The following is a 25,095-nucleotide window of genomic DNA, read 5'->3' on the forward strand; positions in this document are numbered from 1 at the left end:
GATTTGGGGTGGAGAGTTCTATAGATGTCTATTAGGTCTGCTTGCTGCAGAGATGAGTTCAATTCCTGGATATCCTTGTTAACTTTCTGTCTCGTTGATCTGTCTAATGTTGACAATGGAGTGTTGAAGTCTCCCATTATTATTGTATGGGAGTCTAAGTCTCTTTGTAAGTCTCTAAGGACTTGCTTTATGAATCTGGGTGCTCCTGTATTGGGTGCATATATATTTAGGAGAGTTAGCTCTTCCTGTTGAATTGATCCCTTTACCATTATGTAATGGCCTTCTTTGTCTCTTTTGATCTTTGATGGTTTAAAGTCTGTTTTATCAGAGACTAGTATTGCAACCCCCGCTTTTTTTTGTTCTCCAGTTGCTTGGTAAATCTTCCTCCATCCCTTTATTTTGAGCCTATGTATGTCTCTGCGTGTGAGATGGGTCTCCTGAATACAGCAGACTGATGGGTCTTGACTCTTTATCCAGTTTGCCAGTCTGTGTCTCTTAATTGGAGCATTTAGTCCATTTACATTTAAGGTTAAGATTGTTATGTGTGAACTTGATCCTGCCATTATGATATTAACTGGTTATTTTGCTCATTAGTTGATGCAGTTTCTTCCTAGCCTCGATGGTCTTTACATTTTGGCATGTTTTTGAGATGGCTGGTACCGGTTGTTCCTTTCCATGTTGAGTGCTTCCTTCAGGGTCTCTTGTAAGGCAGGCCTAGTGGTGACAAAATCTCTAAGCATTTGCTTATCTGTAAAGGATTTTATTTCTCCTTCACTTATGAAACTTAGTTTGGCTGGATATGAAATTCTGGGTTTAAAATTCTTTTCTTTAAGAATGTTGAATATTGGCCCCCACTCTCTTCTGGCTTGGAGAGTTTCTGCCGAGAGATCTGCTGTGAGTCTGATGGGCTTCCCTTTGTGGGTAACCCGACCTTTCTCTCTGGCTGCCCTTAAGATTTTTTCCTTCATTTCAACTTTGGTGAATCTGGCAATTATGTGTCTTGGAGTTGCTCTTCTCGAGGAGTATCTTTGTGGCGTTCTCTGTATTTCCTGGATTTGAATGTTGGCCTGCCCTACTAGGTTGGGGAAGTTCTCCTGGATGATATCCTGAAGAATGTTTTCCAACTTGGTTCCATTTTCCCCCTCACTTTCAGGCACCCCAATCAGACGTAGATTTGGTCTTTTTACATAATCCCATACTTCTTGCAGGCTTTGTTCATTTCTTTTTCTTCTTTTTTCTTTTGGTTTCTCTTCTCGCTTCATTTCATTCATTTGATCCTCAATCGCTGATACTCTTTCTTCCAGTTGATCGAGTCGGTTACTGAAGCTTGTGCATTTGTCACGTATTTCTCGTGTCATGGTTTTCATCTCTTTCATTTCGTTTATGACCTTCTCTGCATTAATTAGTCTAGCCGTCAATTCTTCCACTTTTTTTTCAAGATTTTTAGTTTCTTTGCGCTGGGTACGTAATTCCTCCTTTAGCTCTGAGAAATTTGATGGACTGAAGCCTTCTTCTCTCATCTCGTCAAAGTCATTCTCCGTCCAGCTTTGATCCGTTGCTGGCGATGAGCTGCGCTCCTTTGCCGGGGGAGATGCGCTCTTGTTTTTTGAATTTCCAGCTTTTCTGCCCTGCTTTTTCCCCATCTTTGTGGTTTTATCTGCCTCTGGTCTTTGATGATGGTGATGTACTGATGGGGTTTTGGTGTAGGTGTCCTTCCTGTTTGATAGTTTTCCTTCTAACAGTCAGGACCCTCAGCTGTAGGTCTGTTGGAGATTGCTTGAGGTCCACTCCAGACCCTGTTTGCCTGGGTAACAGCAGCAGAGGCTGCAGAAGATAGAATATTTCTGAACAGCAAGTGTACCTGTCTGATTCTTGCTTTGGAAGCTTCCTCTCAGGGGTGTACTCTCTTCTAGGTTTTCTAGTTTATTTGCATAGAGGTGTTTATAGTATTCTCTGATGGTAGTTTGTATTTCTGTTGGGTTCGTGGTGATATCCCCTTTATCATTTTTTATTTCGTCTATTTGATTCTTCTCTCTTTTCTTCTTTATTAGTCTTGCTAGTGGTCTATCAATTTTGTAGATTTTTTTCAAAAAACCAACTCCTGGATTCGTTGATTTTTTGATGTTTTTTTTTTTTGTGTCTCTATCTCCTTCAGTTCTGCTCTGATCTTAGTTATTTCTTGCCTTCTTCTAGCTTTTGAATGTGTTTGCTCTTGCTTCTCTAGTTCTTTTAATTGTGATGTTAGGGTGTCCATTTTAGATCTTTCCTGCTTTCTCTTGGGGGCATTTAGTACTATAAATTTCCCTCTACACACTGCTTTAAATGTGTCCCAGAGATTCTGATATGTTGTATCTGTGTTCTCATTGGTTTCAAAGAACATCTTTATTTCTTCCTTCATGTCTTTATCTACCTAGTAGTCATTCAGGAACAAGTTGTTCAGTTTCCATGTAATTGAGCGGTTTTGAGTGAGTTTCTTAATCCTGAGTTCTAGTTTGATTGCACTGTGGTCTGAGAGACAGTTTGTTATACTTTCTGTTCTTTTACATTTGCTGAGGAGTGCTTTACTTCCAACTATGTGGTCAATTTTGGAACAAGTGTGATGTGTTGCTGAGAAGAATGTATATTCTGTTGATTTGGGGTGGAGAGTTCTGTAGATGTCTATTAGGTCTGCTTGGTGCAGAGCTGAGTTCAATTCGTGGATATCCTTGTTAACTTTCTGTCTCATTGATCTGTCTAATGTTGACAGTAGGGTGTTAAAGTCTCCCATTATTATTGTGTGGGAGTCTAAGTCTCTTTGTAAGTCTCTATGGACTTGCTTTATGAATCTGGGTGTTCCTGTATTGGGTGCATATATGTTTAGGATAGTTAGCTCTTCCTGTTGAATTTATCCCTTTACCGGTCTGTAATGGCCTTCTTTGTCTCTTCTGATCTTTGTTGATTTAAAGTCTGTTTTATCAGAGACTAGGATTGCAACGCTTGCCTTTTTTTGTTTTCCATTTGCTTGTTAGATCTTCCTCCATCCTTTTATTTTGAGCCTACGTGTGTCTCTGCACGTGAGATGGGTCTCCTGAATACAGCACACTGATGGGTCTTGACTCTTTATCCAATTTGCCAGTCTGTGTCTTTTAAATGGAGCATTTAGCCCATTTACATTTAAGGTTAATATTGTTAGGTGTGAATTTGATCCTGTCACTATGATGTTAGCCGGTTATTTTGCACATTAGTTGATGCAGTTTTTCCTAGCCTTGATGGTCTTTGTCTTTTGCCATGTTTTTGCAGTGGCTGGTACCAGTTGTTCCTTTCCATGTTTAGTGCTTCCTTCAGGAGCTCTTGTAAGGCAGGCCTGATGGTGACAAAATCTCTCAACATTTGCTTGTCTGTAAATGATTTTATTTCTCCTTCACTTATGAAAGTTAGCTTGGCTGGATATGAAATTCTGGGTTGAAAATTCTTGTCTTAAAAAATGTTGAATATTGGCCCCCACTCTCTTCTGACTGGAGAGCTTCTGCCAAGAGATCCGCTGTTAGTCTGATGGGCCTCCCTTTGTGAGTAACCTGACCTTTCCCTTTGGCTGCCCTTAATATTGTTTCCTTCATTTCAACTTTGGTGAATTTGATAATTATGTGTCTTGGAGTTGCTCTTCTTGAGGAGTGTCTTTGTGGCGTTCTCTGTATTTCCTGAATTTGAATGTTGGCCTGCCTTGCTAGGTTGGGGAAATTCTCCTGGATAATATCCTACAGAGTGTTTTCCAACTTGGTTCCATTCTCCCCATCACTTTCAGGTACACCAGCCAGTTGTAGATTTGGTCTTTTCACATAGTCCCATATTTCTTGGAGGCTTTGGTCATTTCTTTTCACTCTTTTTTCTCTAAACTTCTCTTCTCGTTTCATTTCATTCATTTGATCTTCAATCACTAATACCCTTTCTTCCAGTTGATCGAATCAGTTACTGAAGCTTGTGCATTTGTCACATAGTTCTCGTGCCATGGTTTTCAGCTCTATCAGGTCATTTAAGGACTTCTCTACACTGGTTATTCTAGTTAGTCATTCATCTAATCTTTTTTCAATGTTTTTAGCTTCTTTGCCATGGGTTTTAATTTCTTCCTTTAGCTCGGAGAAGTTTGATCATCTGAAGCCTTCTTATCTCAACTTTTCAAAGTCATTCTCCATCCAGCTTTGTTCCATTGCTGGCGAGGAGCTGCATTCCTTTGGAAGGGGAGAGATTCTCTGATTTTAGAATTTTCAGCTTTTCTGCTCTGTTTTTTCCCCATCTTTGTGGTTTTATCTATCTTTGGTCTTTGATGATGGTGACATACAGATGGGATTTGGGTGTGGATGTCCTTTCTGTTTCTTTGTTTTCCTTCTCACAGCCAGGATCCTCAGCTGCAAGTCTGTTCGAGTTTGCCGGAGGTCCATCTAGACCCTGTTTGCATGGGTATCAGCAGCAGAGGCTGCGGAAGAGTGAATATTGCTGAACGGTAAATGTTGCTGCCTGATCGTTCCTCTGGAAGCTTTGTCTCAGAGGGGTACCCAGCTGCATGAGATGTCAGTCTGTCCCTACTGGGGGGTGCCTCCCGGTTAAGCCACTCGGGGGTCAGGGACCCACTTGAGGAGGCAGTCTGTCCATTCTCAGATCTCAGCTCTATGCTGGGAGGACCACTATTCTCTTCAAAGCTGTCAGACAGGGACATTTAAATCTGCAGAGGTTTATGCTGTCTTTTGTTTGGCCATGCCCTGTCCCCAGAAGTGGAGTCTACAGAGGCATGCAGACCTCTTTGAGCTGTGGTGGGCTCCACCCAGTTCGAGTTTCCTGGCCACTTTGTTTACCTAGTCAAGCCTCAGTAATGGTGGACATCCCTCCCCCAGCCTCACTGCTGCCTTGTAGTTAGATCTCAGACTGCTGTGCTAGTAATGAGGGAGGCCCCGTGGGCATGAGACCCTCCAAGCCAGACACAGGATATAATCTCCTGTGTGCCATTTGCTTAGACCCTTGGAAAAGCTCAGTATTAGGGTGGGAGTGACCTGATTTTCCAGGTGCTGTGTGTCACGGTTTCCCTTGGATAGGAAAGGGAATTCCCTTACTCCTTGTGCTTCCTGGGTGAGGCAATGCCTCGCCCTGCTTTGGCTCTCACTCGGGGGGCTGTACCACTGTCCTGTACCCACTTTCCAACACGCCCCAGTAAGATGAACCCGGTACCTCAGTTGGAAATGCAGAAATCACCCGTCTTCTGTGTCGTTCACATTGGGAGCTGTAGCCTGGAACTGTTCCTATTCAGCCATCTTGGAACTGCCCCCTGCAAATTCTTTTAAACTGATGGAAAACTGTTTCCATCAAAAATGCTAAACAGGTTTTTACTCAAGATAGTCTATCTTGGAAAGAGTAAAAGAAATGTAACATTGATTTTAAGAATTGGCACTGCCTATTCAACGCATATATTTATTTGGGAAGGAATACCTTTCCAGGACAATGTTATAGTGTTCCCGTTACATATGGATAACATTGTCAGTGGTCTCATGTGATAACTTCTTTTCCATGTCAGAGAAGTGGAAGAGTAAAATTTTTTTCTACTTAGAAACATGTAGGTATTAATAGAAATTCCAGTGGACATTAAGGTCATCTCAACCCCCAGAATAAGTTTTATGGCCCAAAGACAGAAAACCTACTGGAGTCTTTTCTTCCAAGTGCCTTCCAGAGACAGGACAACATATACTGTGATGTACCAGTGCTGATAGTCAGTTTGCTAGCCAATTATGGTGAGGTAATGCAGAAAGATACTAGAAAATGTCATAACAACTTCACAGATTACATTCATGTTTGTCAAAATTGGTAAAAAAAAAAAAAAAAAAAAAAAAAGCTTGCATTTTGATGATCTGTTTTTCCATTTGATTTTTATTTATTTTAAATTTATTTTGCAGGTATTTCTTATGAAAGATGATTGAAAATTAAAAAACAAAAAAACGATTACTTCACCTCTATAAGTTTCAGAAGGACTGTGTTTTAAAAAAATTACTTTTCATTTTTTAATTGACACATTAAAATTGTATATGTTTATGATGTTCAATATGATGTTTTGAAATACCTATACCTTGTGAAATGCCTAAATCAAGTTGTTAACGGATTTATTACCTCACATAGTTATCATTTTTTTGTAAGAACATTTAATATGTTGTTATTAACTACAGTCACTTTGTTGTATAATTGGTTTCTTCCATTTACTTTGTTATACAATTGGTCTCTTCCATTTATTCCTCCTGTCTAATTGAAATTGTGTATCCTTTAACCAATACCTCCTCAATAACCCCCACTCCAGCCCATAGTAGCCACAATTCTACTCTCTACTTCTGTGATTTAATTTTTTTAGATTTTACATAAAGGTGAGATCATACAGTATTTGTCTTTCTGTGCTCGGATTATTTCACTTAATATAACATTCTCCAAGTTCATCCATGTTGTCACAAATGACAGGACTTCCTTTATTTTTAAGGCTGAATAGCATTCCATTTTGTATGTATATACTTTTCTTTATATAGTCATCCGTTGATTGACACTGAATTTGACTCCATATCTTAACTATTGTAAGGTTTTAGTGAACATGGGAGTGAAGATATGTTTTGACATATGGATGTCATTTCTTTTTTTGTTGTTTTTTGAGATGGAGTCTCGCTCTGTTGCCCAGGCTGGAGTGCAGTGGCGTGATCTCGGCTCACTGCAAGCTTCTCCTCCTGGGTTCATGCCATTCTCCTGCCTCAGCCTCCCGAGTAGCTGGGACTACAGGCACCCACCACCAAACCTGGTTAATTTTTTGTACTTTTAGTAGAGATGGGATTTCACCATGTTAGCCAGGATGGTCTCAATCTCTTGATTTCGTGATCCACCCACCTCAGCCTCCCAAAGTGCTGAGATTGGAAGTCATTTCTTTTGCATATATACCCAGAAATGGATTTACTGGATTATACAGTAATTCTTTATTAATCTTTTGAAGAACCTCCACAGCATTTTGAATAATTGCTATTGTAATTTACATTACCACCAATACTATACAAATATCCCCTTTTCCCTGAGTTCTTGCCAACAACTGTACTTTTTATTTTTAATTATAGCCATCGTAACCGGTATGAGGTGAGATGACATTGCGGTTTTAATTTGAATTTTCCTAGTGATAACTGATGTTAAGCCATTTTCCTCATATACCTCTAGATATTTGTATCTTCTTTGGAGAAAAGTTTGTTCAGGTCCTTTGAGCATTTTTTAAATTGGGGTATTTGTTTGCTAGTTATTAAGTTCCTTATATAGTTTGAATATTAACCCCTTATCATATGTATGCTTTGTAAATATTTTCTCATATTCTGTCGGTAGTCTCTTCCCTGTAATATTTGTTCGCTTTCCTGTGCAGAAAGTTTTTATTTTGATACGATCCCATTTGTCTCTTTCTGCTTTTTTACCCCTGTGTTTTTTATATTATATCCAAAAAATGATTTTCCAGTTGATTTTGTCATACAGTCATGACATGGACAATGTTGTGACGTTTCCCCCTAAGTTTTCTTGTAGTAGTCTTAGAGTTTGCAGTCTTATGTTGAAGTCTTTAACCCATTTTGAGTTTATTTTTCTATACAGTATGAGATAAGTGTCTAATTTTATTCTTTTATGTATGCACATTAAGCTTTCACAACACCATTTATTGAGGAAACTGTTTATCAACATTATCTATTATTGGCATCTTTAAAAACTCCATTATCTATAAATATGTGGACTTATTTCTGGGCTATTTTGCTCCATTGGTCTATGGATTTGTTTTTATGCTACTAGAATGCTGTCTTGATTAATATAGTTTTGTAGTATATTTTGAAATCAGGTTGTATGTTTCCAGTATTATTCTTTTGGCTCAAGATTGCTATGAATATCTGGGGTCTATCTCAATTTTAAGATTATTTTTCCTACTTTTGTGAAAAATGTTATTAGAAATTCAATAGGAATTGCATTGAAACTGTAGATTGCTTTGGGTAGTATGAACACTTTAACAATATTAACTTATCCAATCTATGAAGATGGGATAAGTTTCATTTATTTGTGTTTTATTCAATTTCTTTGATTATAGTTTTATTATTTTTATTGCACTGATCTTTTACTTCTTTGGTTACATTTATTCCTAAGTATTTTTGTAGTTACTGGAAATATGGTTGTTTTCTTGATTTCCTTTCAGAGAGTTTATGGTTAGTGTAAAAATGCTACTAATTTTTGTATGTTTATTTAGTAATGTGAAACCTTATCAAATTATTTTATTACTTTTAATAGTCTTTTTTTTTTTTTTGTATGTAGTCGGTAGGGTTTTCTAAAGGTAAGATCATTTCATTCACAAAAAGAGAGAATGTAACTCCTTCCTTTCCAATTTCAATGCTTTTGCTTGTTTCTCTTGCCTAATTGCTCTGGGTAGGACTTTGAGTGCTATGTTGAAGAGAAGTGGTGAGAGTGGGCATGCTTGTCTTGTTCCAGATTTTAGAGGGAAAACTAACTTTTCACCACTGAGTATGTTGAGAGCTGGAGGCTTGTTGTATATGGTCTTTATCGCGTTGAGGTACATTCCTTTTTTTTGAAGACGGAGTTTCACTCTAGTCACCCAGGCTGGAGTGTAATGGCGCAATCTCAGCTCACTGCAACCTCCACCTCCTAGGTTCAACCGTGTCTCCTGCCTCAGCCTCCCAAGTAACTGAGATTACAGGCGCCTGCCAGCAGGGCCAGCTATTTTTTGTATTTTTAGTAGAGACAGGATTCCACCATGTTGGCCAGACTGGTCTCGAACCCTGATCTCAGGTGATCCACACACCTCAGCCTCCCAAAGTGCTCAGATTACAGACATGAGCCACTGGGCCCTGCTGGTACATTCCTTTTACATCTAATTTTCTGACTTTTTTTTTTTTTTTTTTTTTTTTAACGTAAAATGATGGTGAATGTTGTCAATTGCTTTTTCTGCATCTATTGGGATAATCTTTTTTGTCCCTCATTTTAGTAATATGGTGTATCTCATTTATTGATTTGCATATGTTGAACCATTCTTGCAACCCAGGGATGAATCCCACTTGGTCATTTTAATGTGCTATTGAAAATAGTTTACTAGTATTTTGTTGAGGATTTTTGCATCTTGTTTCATCAGGGACATTTATCTTTAGTTTTATTTTCTTGTAGTGTCTTTCTCTGGCTTTGGTGTCAGAGTAATGTTGGTCTCATAAAATGAGTTTAGAAGTGTTCCCTCCTCTTTAATTTTTTGGAAGAGTTTGAGAAAGATTGGTATTAATTCTTTAAATAGAATTTAGACTTGAAGCCATCCAATTCTGGGCTTTTCTTTGATGGAAGACTTTTTATTAGTGATTACATCTTATTACTTGCCATTGATCTATGTATATTTTAGATTTCTCCATGGTTCAATCTTGTTTGGTTCTGTGTCTAGAAATCTATGAAGTTATGGTTTTCCAATTTATTGATACATGGTGGCTTATATGCTTATAATATTCTTTAATGATCCTTTGAATTTCTATGGTTTAAGTTGTAATGTCTCCTTTCTCAACTTTATTTTATTTGGGTCTTCTATTTTCTTAGTCTGGCTAAAAGGTTGTTAATTTAATTCACCTTTTCAAAAAAAAAAAAACAAAACAAAACTCTCACTCTCAATCTTTTCTGTTCCTTTTCTAGTCTTTATTTCATTTATTTCTGCTCTAATCTTTATTATTTCTTTACTTCTACAAAATATTGGCTTATTTTTTCTTCTAGTTTCTCAAGGTGTACAGTGAAGTTGTTTATTTGAGAACTTTATTTGTATTTATTTATTTATTATTTTGACACGGTGTCTCGCTCTGTCACCCAGGCTGGAGTGCAGTGGCGCGATCTCGGCTCACTGCAAGTTCCGCCTCCCGGGTTCACGTTATTCTTCTGCCTCAGCCTCCCAGTAGCTGGGACTGTAGGCGTCCGCTAGCACACCAGGTTAAATTTTTCTATTTTTAGTAGAGACAGCGTTTCCGCGTGTTAGCCAGGATGGTCTCGATCTCCTGACCTCGTGATCTGCCCGCTTCAGCCTCCTAAAGTGCTGGGATTTCAGGCATGAGCCACTACGCCCGGCCTAAATCTTTATTTTTAATGTAAGCATTTATTGCTATAAAATTCCCTCTTAGGACTGCTTTTGCTGCATACCATAAATTTTAGTATGTTGTATATTCATTTTCATTTGTCTCAAAACATTTTTTTATACTAATTTAATTTTTTATTTCAATAGCTTTAGTGGTACAATTGGCTTTTGCTTACGTGGGTGAATTATATAGTGGTGAAGTCTGAGATTTTAATGCACGTGTCACTCGAGTACTGTACCCTGAGTAGTGTACTCAGTGGGTAGTTTTTCATCACTCATTCCCCTCCCCACCCTGAGTCTCTAATGTTTATTTTATCACTCTGTGTGCCTTTGGGTTCCCACAGCTTGGCTCCCAGTTATAAGTGAGAACATAAATATTTGGTTTTTCGTGCCTGAGTTACTTTACTTAGAGTGATGGCCTCCAGTTCCATCCAAGTTACTGCAAAATATATTATTTTGGTTTTTTTTTTAATAGCTAAATAGTCAATTACCAGTATTCCATGGTATATGTGTATATATATGTATGCCACGTTTTCTTTATCCACTCTTTGATTGATGGGCACATATCTTTGTAACTGTGAATTAGGCTACAATAAACATACGTATGCTGGTGTCTTTTTGATATATAATCTTTTTTTGTGTAGTGGAATTACTGGATCTCACCACTAATTACACTTTTAATTTCTTCTCTGGCCCACTGGTTGTTTAGGATAATGTCATTTAATTTCTACATATTTGAACATTTTCCAATCTTTCTCTTTTTATTGATTTCTAGCATTGTACTATTTTGGGTGAAAATTATACTTGATATGATTTCAATCCTTTAAAATTTGTTGAGCCTAGGTTTATGGCCAAATATGTGATCTCTCCAGAAGCATGTCCCGTGTGCACTTGAGAAGACTGTTTATTATGCTGCTGTTGGAAGAAATGTTCTGTATATTTGTCTGGTCCATTTGTCTAAAGTGTAGTTCAAGTCTATTGTTTATTGACTTTTTTCTGTCTGAATGACCTGCCCATTGTTGAAAGTGGGGACTGAATCCTCCATAAAACATTGTATTACAATTTTTCTCTGTCTTCAGATCTATTGATATTTGCTTTATATATTTATGAGTCCCAATGATGTGTACATATGTATTTAAAATTATTACATCATCTTACTGAATTGACTTCTTTATTATTATACAATGACTTTGCCTCTCTTTAAAGTTTTTAACTTAAAATCTATTTTATGTAAGACAACTATAGCTACCACTGTTTTATTTTGGTATCATTTGCATGAAATATCTTAATTATTTCACATGCAGCCTAGGTGTACTCTTAAAGCTAAAGTGAGTTTCTTCTAGGCAGCATTAAGTTGTGTCTTGGTAATTTTTTAAATTCATTTAACCACTCTATACTATTTGACTAGAAAATTTTACTCATTTACTTTTCAAATAATTATTAATAAGGAATTATTTACTACTGCCATTTTGTTCATTGTTCCCTGGTTGTTTTGTAGGCCCTTTTTCCTTTCTTCCTCCCTTTCTCTCTTCTTTTTGACTAGATAATTTTCTCTTGTGGTGTACTTTGGTTGCTTGCTTCTTATCTATTATTTATCTATTATAGGTCTTTGCTTTGTGGTTACCATAAAGCTTACAAAAAATACATTTATTATAGACTATTTTAAACAGATAACTTAATTTTGATCACATAAAAATATTTTACACTTTTGCTGTTATTCACACATTCTTGTTGATGTCACAATTTGCAAATTTCTTTATTGTATATTCCTTAACAATTATTGTAGTTATTGTTATTTTTAATAGTTTTGTCTTCTATGCTAAAGATTTAAGTGATTTACCAACCACCATTACAATGTTAGAGTATTCTAAATTTTACTATGTACTTAACATCGTCAATTTATGTTTTATACTTTCTTGTGTTCTTATGGTATCAGCTAGCATTTTTATCTTTCATCTTGAAGAAATTCTTTTAGCCTTTTTCATAAAGAAGGTCTAGTGTTAATGAAGTCTCTCAGGTTTTGTTTGCTAGTAAAGGTCCTCTCTTTTTGTCGTTTCTGAAGGGTAGGATTTCCAGGTATGGTATTCTTGGTTTGCAGGGTTTTGTTTTGCTTTGTTTTGTTTTCTCGTTGAGTATGTTGAATGTATTATCCCACCCTCTCCTGCCCTGAAAGGTACCTTCTGAAAAATCAACTGATAATCTTATAGACATTCGCTTGCACGTGGCATGTTATTTTTCTTTTGCTGCATTCAAAATGTTATTTTCATCCCTAACTTTTGGGAATTTGATTATAATGTGTCTCAGTGAAGACGTCTTTATATTTAATCTATTTGGTGTTTTTTTACTTCATGGATTTAGATGTTCCTTTTTCTCACCAGTTATGGGAAGTTTTTCATAAGTATTTTTTTCTTTCTTTTTTAAAAAACTTTTATTTCAGGTTCAAGAGTACACGTGAGAGTTTGTTATATAGGTAAATTGTATGTCATAGTGGTTTGGTGTATAGATTATTTTTTCATCCAGGTAATAAGCATAGTATCCGACAGATGCTTTTTCAGTCCTTGCTCTCCTTTCACCCCTCATCCTCAAGTAGGTTCCAGTGTTTGTTTCTTTCTTCTTTGTGTCCATCTGTAGTCAAACTTTAGCTCTCACTTATAAGTGATAACATACAGTATTTGGTTTTCTGTTCCTGTGTTAGTTGACTGAGGATCATAGCCTCCAGCTCCATCCATGTTGTTGCAAATGACATGATTTTATTGTTTTTTTATGGCTATGTAGTATTCCACTAAGTATATGTACCACATTTGCTTTTTTAGCCTCCTGTTGATGGACATTTAGGTTGATTCCATGTCTTTGCTATGTGAATAACACTGCAATGAACATACATATGTATCTTTATGTTAGAATGATTTATATTCCTTTTGGCATATGCCCCATAATGGAATTGCTGGGTCAAATAGTAGTTCTGTTTTAAGTTATGTGATAAATCTCCAAACTTCTTTCCACAGTGGCTGAACTAATTTACATTCCCACTAGAAGTGTATAAACATAGCCTTTTCTCTGCAACCTCACTAGCATCTTTCTTTTTTGACTTTTTAAAAACAGCCATTCTGACTGGTGTGAGATGTCATCTCACTGTGGTTTTAATTTTCATTTATCTGATGATCAGTGATTTTGAGCATTTTGTATATGCTTCTTAGCTGTGTGTATGTCTTCTTTCAAAAAGTGTCTGTTTATGTCCTTTGCACACTTTTTAATGCAGTTGTTCAGTTTTTGCTTGCTAATTTAAGATTTTTATAGATTCTAGATATTAGACCAAACTATTTCAGATGCATAGTTTGCAAATGTTTTCTCCCATTCTGTAGGTTGTCTGTTTACTCTGTCGATAATTTATTTTGTTGTTCAGAAACTCTTTTTTTTAATTAGATCCCATTTGTCAATTTTTGTTTTTGTTGCAATTGCTTTTGGCACCTTCATCATGAAATATTTGCAAGATCCTATGTCTAGAATGGCATTTCCTAGGTTATCTTTCAGGATTTTATAGTTTTATATTTAACTCTTTAATACATCTTGAGTTTACTTTTTAAAATAGTATAAAGAAGGGGTCCAGTTTCAATCTTCTGCATATGACTATCCAGTTATCCCAGCACCATTTATTGAATAGGAAGTCCTTTTCAGTCCTTTTCCCACTGCTTATTTTTGTCAACTTTGTTGAAGACTAGATGTTTATAGGTATGTAGCATTATTTCTGGGATCTCTATTCTGTCCCTTGGGTCTATCTGTCTCTTTTGGTACTAGTACCATTCTGTTTGGGTTACTGTAGCCTTGTAGTATAATTTGAAGTTGGGTAATGTGGTGCCTTCAGCTTTGTCCTTTTTGCTTAGGAATGCCTTGACTATTCGGGCTTTTTTGCTCCACATAAACTTTAAAACAGTTTTTCTAATTCTGTGAAGAATGTTTTTGGTAGTTTCTTATGAACAACATTAAATCTATAAATTGCCTTGGGCAGTATGGACATTTTAACAATATTAATTTTTCCTATCAATGAGCATGGAATGTTTTTTCATTTGTTTGTGTCATCTATGATTTTTTTTAAGCAGTATTTGATAATTCTCCTTGTAGAGATCTTTCGTCTCCCTGCTTATCTGTATTCTTAGGCATTTTATTCTTTGTATAACTATTGTGAATGGGATTGTGTTCTTGATTTGGCTCTCTGCTGGGATATTGTTTTTATAGAGGAATGCTAGTGATTTTTGTTTATTGATTTTGTATCCTGAAATTTTGCTGATGTTGTTTATCAGTTGAAGTAGCTTTTGGGCTGAGATAATGGGGTTTTCTAGATATAGAATTGTATCATATACAAACAGGGATAGTTTGACTTTCTCTCACCCTATCTGGATGCCATTTATTTCCTTCTATTGCCTGTTTGCTCTGGCCAGGACTTTCAGTAATATATAGAATAGGAGTGGGGACAGAGGACCTTCTTGTCTTGTTTCAGTTTTCAAGGGGAATGCATCCAGTTTTTGTCCATTTAGTACGATGTTGGCTATGGGTTTGTCATAGACAGCTCTTGCGGTTGTAAAGTATATTCCTTCAATGCCTACTTTGTTCAGGGTTTAAACACAAAGAGATGTTTAATTTTGTCTAAAGCCTTTCCTGCATATATTGATATGATCATGTGTTTTTCTGTTTTTAGCTCTGTTATGTGATAAATCAACATTGATTTGGATATGTTGAATCAACCTCACATTCTAAAGCCTAGTTGATTGTGGCTTTTTGATGTGTTGCTGGATTTAATTGGCTATTATTTTGTTAAGGATTTTTGCATCAATGTTCATCAAGGATATTGGCCCAAAGTTGTATTTTTTGTTGTTGTGTCTTTGTCAGATTTTCATATCAGGACAATGTTGGCCTCATAGAATGAGTTAGGAAGGAGTCCCTCCTCCTCAATTTTTTGGAATAGTTTTAGTAAGGATGTTATCTGCTTTTCTTTATATGTCTCACCGAATTTGGCGGAAAATCTCTTTGGCCCTGGGCATTCTCTCTTTGGTAGGCATTTTGTTAGTGATTTAATTTCCGAACTCATTACTAGTCTGTTCAAGGACTCAATTTCTTCCTGGTTCAATCTTGGGAGGTTGTATGCTTCCAGAAATTAAACCATTTCTTCTAGATTTTTCAGCTTGTATGCACAGTGTTCAAAGTAGTCATCGAGGGTTTTTTTTTTCTCCCCCATGGTGTCAGTGGTAACGTCCCCGTTGTCATTTCTAATTGAGTTTATTTGGATCTTATCTCTGTTTTCTGTAGTAGTCTAGCCAGTGTTGTATCAGTCATATTTATTCTTTCAAATAACATATTCATGGATTTGTTGATCTTCTGTATGGTTTTCACATCTCAATTTCCTTCAGTTCAGATCTGATTTTGGTTACTCCTTGTATCTGCTAGCTTTGGAGTTGGTTTGTTCTCACTTCTCTAATTCCTCTAGGTGTGATGATAGATTGTTAACTTGAGATCTGTCTAACTTCTTGATGTGGGTGTTCAGTGCTATAAGCTTCCCTATTAACATTGCTTTAGCTGTGTGTGGGAGGTTCTGATATGTTGCATCTTTGTTCTCGTTCATTTCAAAGAATGTCTTTATGTCTACCTTAATTTCATTATTTACCTCAAAGTCATTCAGGAGCAGGCTGTTTAATTTCCATTTAATTGTATGGTTTCAGATGATTTTTTAATAGAGACTTCTATTGTTATTGAACTGTGGTCAATCAAAGAGTGTGGTTGGTATGATTTCTGTTTTTGTTTTTATGTTGTTGTTTTTTTGAACTTGCTGAGGATTGTTTTGTGCTAAATTGTGTGGTCAATTTTAGAGTATGTGCCAAGGAGAAAAATGTGTATCCTGTTGTTTGAGAGTGAAGAGTTCTGTAGATGTCTATTAGGTCTGGTCAAGTGTTGAGTTCAGGTCCTGAATATCATCGTCAGTTTTCTGCTTCGATGATCTGTCTAATACTGCCAGTGGAGTACTGAAGTCTCTACTCTTATTGTGTGGCTATCTAATTCTCTTTGTAGGTATCTAAGAACTTGCTTTATAAATCTGAGTGCTCCTGTATTTGATATGCATATATTTAAGATAGTTAGGTCTTAATTTGAATGGAACCCTTTACCATTATGTAATGCCCTTGTTTGTCTTTCAGAAATCTTTTGGTTTAAAGTCTGTTTTGTCTGAAATTGGTGTAGCAACCCTGGCTTTTTTTCTGTTTTTTGTTTGCATGGTAGATTTTTCTCCATCCCTTTACTTTGAGTCTAGTAGTGTCATTGCATGTGAGATGGGTCATTGCATATGAGAGGGGCATACCATAGGGTCATGCTTCTTTTTCCAACTTGGCACTCTGTACCTTTTAATTGGGGCATTTAGCCATTTACATTCAAGGTCAGTATTGATGTATGCAGGTTTGATCCTGTCATCATGTTATTAGCTAGTTATTATGCAGACTTGTTTGTGTGGTTGCTTTATAGTGTCACTGGTCTATGTACTTAAGTATGTTTTTGTAGTAGCCAGTAATGGACATGCTTTTCTGTATTTAGCACTCTTCAGGTTGTCTTGTAAGGCAGGTCTGGAGGTAATAAATTCCTTTAGCATTTGATTATCTGAAAAGGATCTTATTTCTCCTTCGCTTATGAAGCTTAGTTTTCCTGGATATGAAATTCTTGTTTAGAATTTCTTTGCCTTAAGAATGATGAATATAGGGCCCCAGTCTCTTCTGGCTTGCAGGATTTCTGCTGACAACACTGCTGTTAGCTTGATGAGGTTCCCTTTGTAAGTGATCTGCCCCTTCTTTCTAGCTGCCTTTAACATTTTTTCTTTCATTTCAGCCTTGGAGAGTCTGGTGACCATGTGGCTTCGGCATGGTTATCTTGTGTAGTCTCACAGAGGTTCTCTGCATTTCCTGAATTTAAAGGTTGTCCTCTCTAAGGAGGCTGGGGAAGTTTTCATGGATGATATTTTGAAATATGTTTTCCAAATCGCTTGCTTTCAATGAGTCATAAATTTGGTCTCTTTACATACCATATTTTTCAGAGGTTTTGTTTAATTTTCTTCAATCTTTTTAAAATTTGTAATATGTGTCTAAGTTATTTCAGAGAACCCTCTTTGAGATCTGAGATTCTTTCCTCAACTTGGTCAATTCTGCTGTTAATACTTGTGATTGTATTCTGAAATTTTTAAAATGAGTTTTTCAGCTCCATCAGATCAGTTTGGTTCTTTCTTAAAATGGCCATTGCATCTTTCATTTGCTGTATTGTTTTATTGTACAGAATCGTTGAGATGGATTTTGACTTTTGCCTGAATCCCAATAATCTTGGTTCCTATCCATATTCCGAGATCTATTTCTGTCATTTCAGATATTTCAGCCTGGTTAGGAACCATTGCTGGGTAACTAGTGTAGTTGTTTGGAGGTAAAAATAGATGCTGGCTTTTTGAGTTGCCAGAGTTCTTGCATTGGTTCTTTCTCATCTGTGTGGGCTGATGTTCCTTTAATCTTTGAAGTTGCTGTTCTTTGGATGGATTTTGTGTGTGTGTATGCGTGTGTGTATGTGTGTGTGTGTATTTGTGTTTATCTTTTTTGATGCCCTTGGGGGTTTGATTGTGGTATAAGGTGGGCTCAGTTGACTAACTTCATTTCTGGAAGATGTCGGGGGGGCAACGGTTCAGCTCAGCATTCCCCAATTCTGGAATGCTAATATCAGGCCCCTGGCTTTGTTCTCTTGCGCCTTGAGGTTAGGAACCTGCTGTGCTGGGGGGCCAAAGGTGTTCCCAGATTGGTGGCCACAACACTCCAGTAAGTGGCAGTGGTCACAATATTCTGTCAGGGTGGTAGCAGTGGGATCTGTGCTCATTTGCACATGCCACAGCAGTGGCAGCATGGCTAGGCGCATGCTCGTTGGCTGGGGTGAGACACTGACAGGCATGGGGACCCATTATTTTTTGTATATGACAGGCCCATTATTTTTTGTATATGTTTTCTGCATATTTCCTGCCTCTGCTCCTTCTAGAAAACTCACAATGTATATATTGGCTCAGTTGATCATGTACCATAGTTTTCTTAAGCTTTATTTACTCTTTTTGTTTCTTTTTTCTTTTTGTTTCTCTGACTGGATAATTTCAATGACTTGTCTCAAACTCACTGACTTTTTCTCCTGCTTGATCAAGTCTGCTGTTGAAATTCTCCGTACAGTTCTTCAGTTCAGTCACTATGTTTTTTTTTTTTTTAACTTAAAAAAAAAATCTCTTTCTTGACCTAATTTTGTTCATATATTATTTTTCTGATTTCATTTAGTTGTCTATCTGTATTCTCTTGTAGCTCACTGAGTTTCTTTTAGACAATTACTTTAAATTATTTGTTGAGCAGTTTGTAAAATTCTCTTTCCTTAAGGTCAGTTACGAATCCTTTATTTTGTTCTGTTGGTGATATCATATATCCTTGATTGTTTATGATACTGTGGTCACGTGTTTTTGGTGTTTGACTTTTTGAACAAGTAGTCACTTATTCCAGTCTTTACTGACTGGCTTTAGCAGATAAAGTCCTTCACCAGTCAGTCATCCAGAGATTCTGGGCAGGTTCTGGGCAGATTCTGGTTCTAAAGAAGGCCTTGAACCCATGTCTTCATGGGTTAGCCAGGCACTAGGATAGATGTGGTACCTGAGTCTCTAGGACAGGTCTAGAGTTTGAGTCTGTGCATGCTGGGCTGGTACCTGGAACTACAGGGGCTGGCATGGAGCCAGGGTTAGTGGGGGCTGGCCTATATCCTGGGACCATGAATGTCAACTTACCTCTAGGGTAGATCTGGAGACTGGATTCATGGGGCTAAGGCTGGAGCCTGAGTCAGTGGGGGCTGGCCCGGTGCTAAGGTCTACTATAATGAGGCTTGATTCTGGGTGTGCTGGAGTATGAGACCAAACTAGTATTGAGTCCACAGAGGCTGGCCTGGAACTGGGATGATCTAGAGCTTGTGTCTGTTGGGGCTGGCCTAGTGACAGAGGCCACAGAGGCTGGCCTAGCATCAGAGTTTTGTGCTCAGATGGACCTAAAGGCTTGGGGAGGGTTTGAGGTTTGACAGAACTGTATCCTGCGACTGTGAGTGCCAGTTTGGAGCTGGGGTCTGCAAGTACTGGCCTGGAGTTGTAGCTGTGGGAGCTATCCTGGAGCTGTGGTGGGTCTGAAGGGCAGGTTCACATGGGTAGGTCTGATGTCTAGGATTTCAGGGGCCACCCTGGAGTCTGTAGCTGCAAGTACTAGCTTGTCCTTGAGGTGGGCATAGAGTCTTTGACAATGGGTGCTGACCTGTGATCTGGAGCTATGGGGAAAAGCATGATGCTGTGTGTGTCTGTAGCCCATGTCTTCTGGGCAAGACCGCTGCAGTATAGGGGCTGACCTGGAACCTGGGGCCACAGAGGCTGGCCTGGCATCAAGGCAACCTGGAGTCTAAGTCCAAGGGTACCTGCCTGGAATCAGAGGCCACTGGGTCTTACTGGGGCAAACCTAGTGTTAGGGTCCATGGAAAATTCAAGTGCTTACTTCACTCTCTTTCCCCAAGTTGAGGGAATGTCTCTCCATGCTGTGGTTACTGAGATTGAGGGAGAGGTGATGTAAATAATGTAAGAGTGTTCTTTCTACCCTCTTTAATGCATCTTTTCTTATTTTTTGCAACATGCAGATGCTTTAATCACACCCTTGGACTTATTGGCTCTTGTGAAGGTATTTCCATTTTCAGGGATAGTAGTTCAAATGAATGTTTCTGTGAAGGTTTGATCAAGAGTTGGAAAGTCATATCTACCATCCTGCTTATGCCATTCTCTGAGAAGTACTATTCTAAGCACCATCAGAGCCTCCTAAATCTGTTCATGTCACATTGTCAGGTTTGGGCTATGGGAATGGGAGGACTGGAAGTACGTGGGAGAGAAATGTCCTCATCTCTTCACAACACAAATCCTACACGAGCAGGAGCCACGCCCTCATCACAACACACTAGTAGGGATGCACATTTCCTCATTTTCCCTAGAGACCTGGGTGAATAGGGAAGAAGGAGGACCTACAAAGTTTCCTCCCCTCAACCACTTTGTCCTTCTCAGGCTATGGCTATGACACTGGCACATACAAGACAAACAAGTGCAGACTAAAAATTTTATTATTGCTCTTTAAAGCCTTAGGCCATATGACAAAATGAAGAGACTGAAATGAGAGTGGGGAGGAAGAAACAGAAGGAAGATAAGAGTGAGGTGGTCAGGTTTGAGGGAATTAAGTGAATATTCTCTTCCAGGGTGAGTCTTCACACTGGTCTCATGCCCATGATGAGTTGCACACCAAACACAGGCTGCTGACTTCCCTCCTGCCCTAGTCAGTGAACTTGCAGACATAGGGTAACCTCACATCACAGTTATAATCTTTCCACCTCAGAAATGCTGGAGAGACAGAAGACATAAATGGAATGGGGCTGAGGAAGTTTGTGAATCCAATGAAGAGGCATCCCAGGTTTTAGCCTAGAAGTTAAAGCTTCTCTCTCACCTTCACCAGTGTCCCAATCCAAGAGAGAGATTCAAAGAAAGCAGAGAAGAGAGGAGATGACAGAAGACACACTGACATTGTATTTTCTAGCTCAGGAAGATTTCCTGAAGGTCAGACCCAGGAATGGGGGATGAGATGGAAAACACTGGGAAGAGGCAGCTCCTCTGTTTCTTACCTGTGTTTCTCGACAGCCCTGCACAGTGGCCGGGGTTTGAGATAGTGGAGGGATTTCTCTCCCATGCAAAGTAATTCATCACATCACTGCTACTCCACTCCCATCCATCTCCATTGGGCTCGGTGCCCTGTAGAGTAGAGGAGTAACCAGGTGATGGGAATGGTCATTGCAGCCCTTCTTGCATGGCCCCTTAACTGAAACACCTGATTTGCTCCCCAGCATGAGGGAATTTGGTCTGTTACTCCAGATGCTGCTGGTGAGCCCTTCACTAGGAACTTCTTCCTTGACTCCTCATTGCTATTGGAAAATCCCAGCCAATAAACACAAGATCCTTGGAACCACACAAGGTAATGTGTTACTTGCAGAACAATAACTGGTGTAGCATTTGTGGTTAGCTTGTGAAGCTCAAGGGTAATGTCAGTTCTGTATGGGGGCAAAAATTGATCCTATCTTCATTAAGGATTCTTTCAGAACAGTAGGCAAAGACTCCATGAAGCTCAGAGAGTTATTAACGCAGCCTCATATGAGAATTATGTAATAAGCCTGAGGAAGGCAGATTGATTTTATCTGAAAGATGGAGACCTCCACAGAACTCCGATCTTCAGATGCTTCATGGCCTTCACTTTCCCCCAAATATTCCCCAGAATCTGAGCTCCAGTGCTCCCTGAAGTATTCCTGGGCAGCACAGGGCACAGAGAGTGGGACTGGGCAACAATAGCACCTTGAGAGGGAAGGATATACACGCACCTGTGTGGGGTCATGGAGCCCAATCCAGACGTATGAGTAGCTATTACTAATGCTCTTCACCAGGGAGGACACGAAGGATCCCTCAGCCGCACTGAGCACAGACACCAGGTTTCCAGAGGGCCGTTTCTGGCAGGCCAGCTTTGAGGGAGACAAAGAGAATGAGAGGGAGCCTGAGACCCGTTGGGGGAGAGCAGGACAAAGGGAGGTGGGAGGAGGACTATGTGAAAGATAAGCGTGTTCATCCTCATTCCCAATGAACTCTTCTGAATGGAGACCCTCCTCCCCCTGAGACCTGCATGGATTTTCCCCTGTCACCTCCTACCCCACATCTAACCACTCACATCTGCATCTGTCCAGGATTTTGGTGACAGAAACAAGGCATAGCAGTGGGAGCCATAGGCCTTGGAGCCTTTGGGACAGCGGATCCGCGCAGAGGGCAGTTCCTTCTGGGGTTCCTCACCTGAGGTGGAAGAAGAGGGAGAGGGTAAAATGAAGAGTGGGGGTTGAGGTGGAAGATGACCTTGGGGAATATCTAGGCCTGCCCTTGGGGAGGAAGACCACATTCCTGACACCCCTTCATCTTCCCTTGTGTCTTCAGAAGTTCTTTATCTCAAAATAGCCCTAGCAAATGGGGCACCATCTAGTCTCTTATTACCCTTTCCCCTTATTCAACCTTTCAACACTCTCCTCACTCTGGGCTGTCTCTACACTGGGTCCTCCAGTCATTGTCCCTCCCCGCATCTCATTACTGACCCTCCACACTTTCTCACCAGTGTATATTAGAGTCTACTGACTAAATGGAAGCCATCTCATTCCACTGTTAGTGGACCACCGTGGAGCCTCCCACTGCAAGTTAACCTGAAGGAAGGAGGGATGATGCAGGAACTGCAGGCAGGTTCATTAGACACTACGTCATTACCCATGTGACACACAGGAGCCTTCCTCCTCTTCTTGGCTCTGAGGATTCATAGGGAACCCAGTGCTAGAAGCAGAGCAATCTCACCTTGAACCTGAGACAGGAGCATGAGGCAGGAAAGCAGCATCCAAGATACGCTGGGCAGGGCCATGGGAGGCAGCATCGGAGTCTGACTTGAGGAGGCAATCAGGAATCACTAAAGAAAGCATGGTCAGTGGGAGAACACAAAGATACACTACGGCCTCATGTCTTTTTCCTTCTCCAGTCCCCTAGGACTAAAGTGATCTTGGTCACATCCATCATCTTCTACAGTTCTGAATGAGTTGTGAATCTGTGTACTCTCCCATCCCCAAGTCCTCCCAGGACAGCCTTGCTGAGTCTCAGAGCTCCTATGCTGCCTGAGGAAGGGACCCTCCCATGCATTCTCCGGTATCATGTGCAGTAGCCCCTCCCCAGGTCTCATCTTCTCTCAGCTCCCACTTACCTCTCTGGTGGGATATGGTATGGTTTGTCTGGTCAGGAAAGAGTGAGATTTTATAAGAGGATCTGGGGGAGGGACATTGGAGTGAAGAGTGACAATGAGAAGGTAGGACAGGGGTCATGGGGTGGGATTGGCATGGGGAGGAGACTCTTCCTGGCAAAGACTGGGGATTTTCCCAGATGTTGCCTCTTTCCTGTTGGCAGACCAACACTGTCCCTAGGAAGAGGTTAAGTTTCCTTTTTCCTCTGCATCCTCCTTGTCAAAGACCTGTGCCACCAAATGTGATATGAAATCTTCTAATGTGGACATCTGAAACAGGAGTTCCTCTGGTGGATTTCTTAAGAACCCACTTCTGGAGGCAAACCTATGTATTTCTTATTACCTCACCTCATAAGATTAAATAAATGTTAGATGTTAAGTAGAGGAATTATAAGTATGATAGACAGTTGAGGGCATAGATGGAACTGAAGCTAAGAGTAGGAGTGAGGGTTCAGGGCCATTATGCAAATATGGTAGCTAATTTTGATGAAACTTTAGAATTATCTGACAACTCAATAGATGAGCCAAATCTTACAGAAAATCAGGTGAGTGGACTTGTCTTTCCAGTCTTCAGCAAGAAAGAGCTTCCCCAGAGGAGAATGACAATGACAATGTGATAGAATAAGAGGTGATGAAGGAACACAAGACATAAGAAGGACTACAGTCAAATAATGAGGATCAAAGAAGAATGAATAATGGTTAAAGAAGGGAAGAGCAGCCATCGTGTAAAAATCATAGGTCAGTTGGCCATGTGCAGTGGCTCATGTCTATAATCCCAGCACTTTGAGAGGCTGAGGTGGGAGGATCACCTGAGGTAAGGAGTTCAAGACCAGCCTGAGCAACACAGTAAGACCCTATCTCTACAATTTATATTTTAATGTAAGCCAGTTGTGGTGGTGTGTGCTTGTGGTCCTAGCTACTCAGCAGGCTGAGGTAGGAGTACGTTGAGTTGAACCCAAGAGTTCAAGGCTGCAGTAAGTTATGATCATCCCACTGCACTCCAACTTAGGCAACAGAGTGAGACCCTATCTCTAAATTTTTGTTTTATGATGTTGTAAACATAATTCTGAATTGCATGTAAGTCTCTATGACATCAAAATGCTCACTACTTGTAAGTTGCTCATGAGCTTCCTTGCTGGACTGCCATTGGCTATACATTAAAAGCCCTTTTAATTACATTCTTAGTGGGAAATTGGTCAGCTTCATATGGGTATACTGAGAGAAATTCTTTTAATCAGGTTTATTTTTGAGTTGACAGTTTGATGCCTCTGACAAGCATACTACATTGCTCATACACTGGTTCAGGTTCGGTTTGGCCAGTCCAGGAAAAAGTTAGGCTAGGAATCTCTACAGACCCTGACTCTTATGCTATTGTTGTAGTATGCCAGCTTGCATGCAGATGTTTATAGTCATGAAATGTAGCTCATCCTTAATTCATGTCCTCAATATTCAGTACCCCAAATTCAATGCAATTCCTCAAATAATGTGAGAAGAAATATAGCCAGCAGATTATTTTGTTAAGGATTTTTTTCCACAAAATTTATACAATATGTAGACACATGGAAGTAGGGGGTAGAAGCTAACCAGAGGGTAGAATAGTTACCAGAGGCTGAGAAGGGGGAGGCGAGATGAAGAAAGTTTGGTTCATCATACAAACATACAGCTAGATAGAAGGAATATGCTCTAGCTTTTGATAGCACATAGGGTGACTATAGTTAACAACATTATGTTGTATATTTCGAGATAGCTAAGAGAGAAGATTTGAATGTTGACAGTTTATTATTAAAACTCACTTTTATTCTTAATTGAAATAATGTGACATTTATAATAAGCCTTAAGGTTATAAAATCCATAACTGCAATGTGAAATTTGTTTGCAATGACATTCACTAAACTCACTAAAGTTGAGTTGTTTTTGTTTTATTTGTCATTGTTCTTCATAACAATGCTTATTAACCAGGCATGGAGAAGTTTGTTTAAATATTATATTTATCGAGCTGGTTTTGAATTATATAAAAATTTACTTCTTGGGGATGACACAGGAATTCTTACTCTCGATGTAACCAAGGCTGAG

General features: G+C 39.1%; 1 protein-coding gene across 2 annotated transcripts; it reads right to left on the reverse strand.

Annotated features, from left to right (window-relative positions):
- Nucleotides 1-20,269: 20,269 nt before the first annotated feature.
- On the reverse strand, nt 20,270-23,013 carry LOC112605035 (regenerating islet-derived protein 3-alpha). 2 transcript variants are annotated; one of them, XM_025354610.1, is made up of 6 exons: nt 22,987-23,013; nt 22,590-22,698; nt 21,928-22,046; nt 21,587-21,724; nt 20,840-20,966; nt 20,270-20,561 (listed from the first exon to the last, which is right to left on the reverse strand). In XM_025354610.1, exons 2-6 carry the CDS (start codon nt 22,663-22,665, stop codon nt 20,494-20,496), a joined length of 528 nt encoding a protein of 175 aa, XP_025210395.1. In that variant the 5' UTR covers nt 22,666-22,698; nt 22,987-23,013; the 3' UTR covers nt 20,270-20,493. The 2 variants fall into 2 exon arrangements, with proteins under 2 accessions (XP_025210395.1, XP_025210394.1); XM_025354609.1 differs by having other exon boundaries at nt 22,590-22,675; nt 22,987-23,008.
- Between the last annotated feature and the right edge of the window lie 2,082 nt (nt 23,014-25,095).

This window comes from Theropithecus gelada, chromosome 13, assembly GCF_003255815.1.
Source record: "Theropithecus gelada isolate Dixy chromosome 13, Tgel_1.0, whole genome shotgun sequence".
NCBI lineage: Eukaryota > Metazoa > Chordata > Mammalia > Primates > Cercopithecidae > Theropithecus > Theropithecus gelada.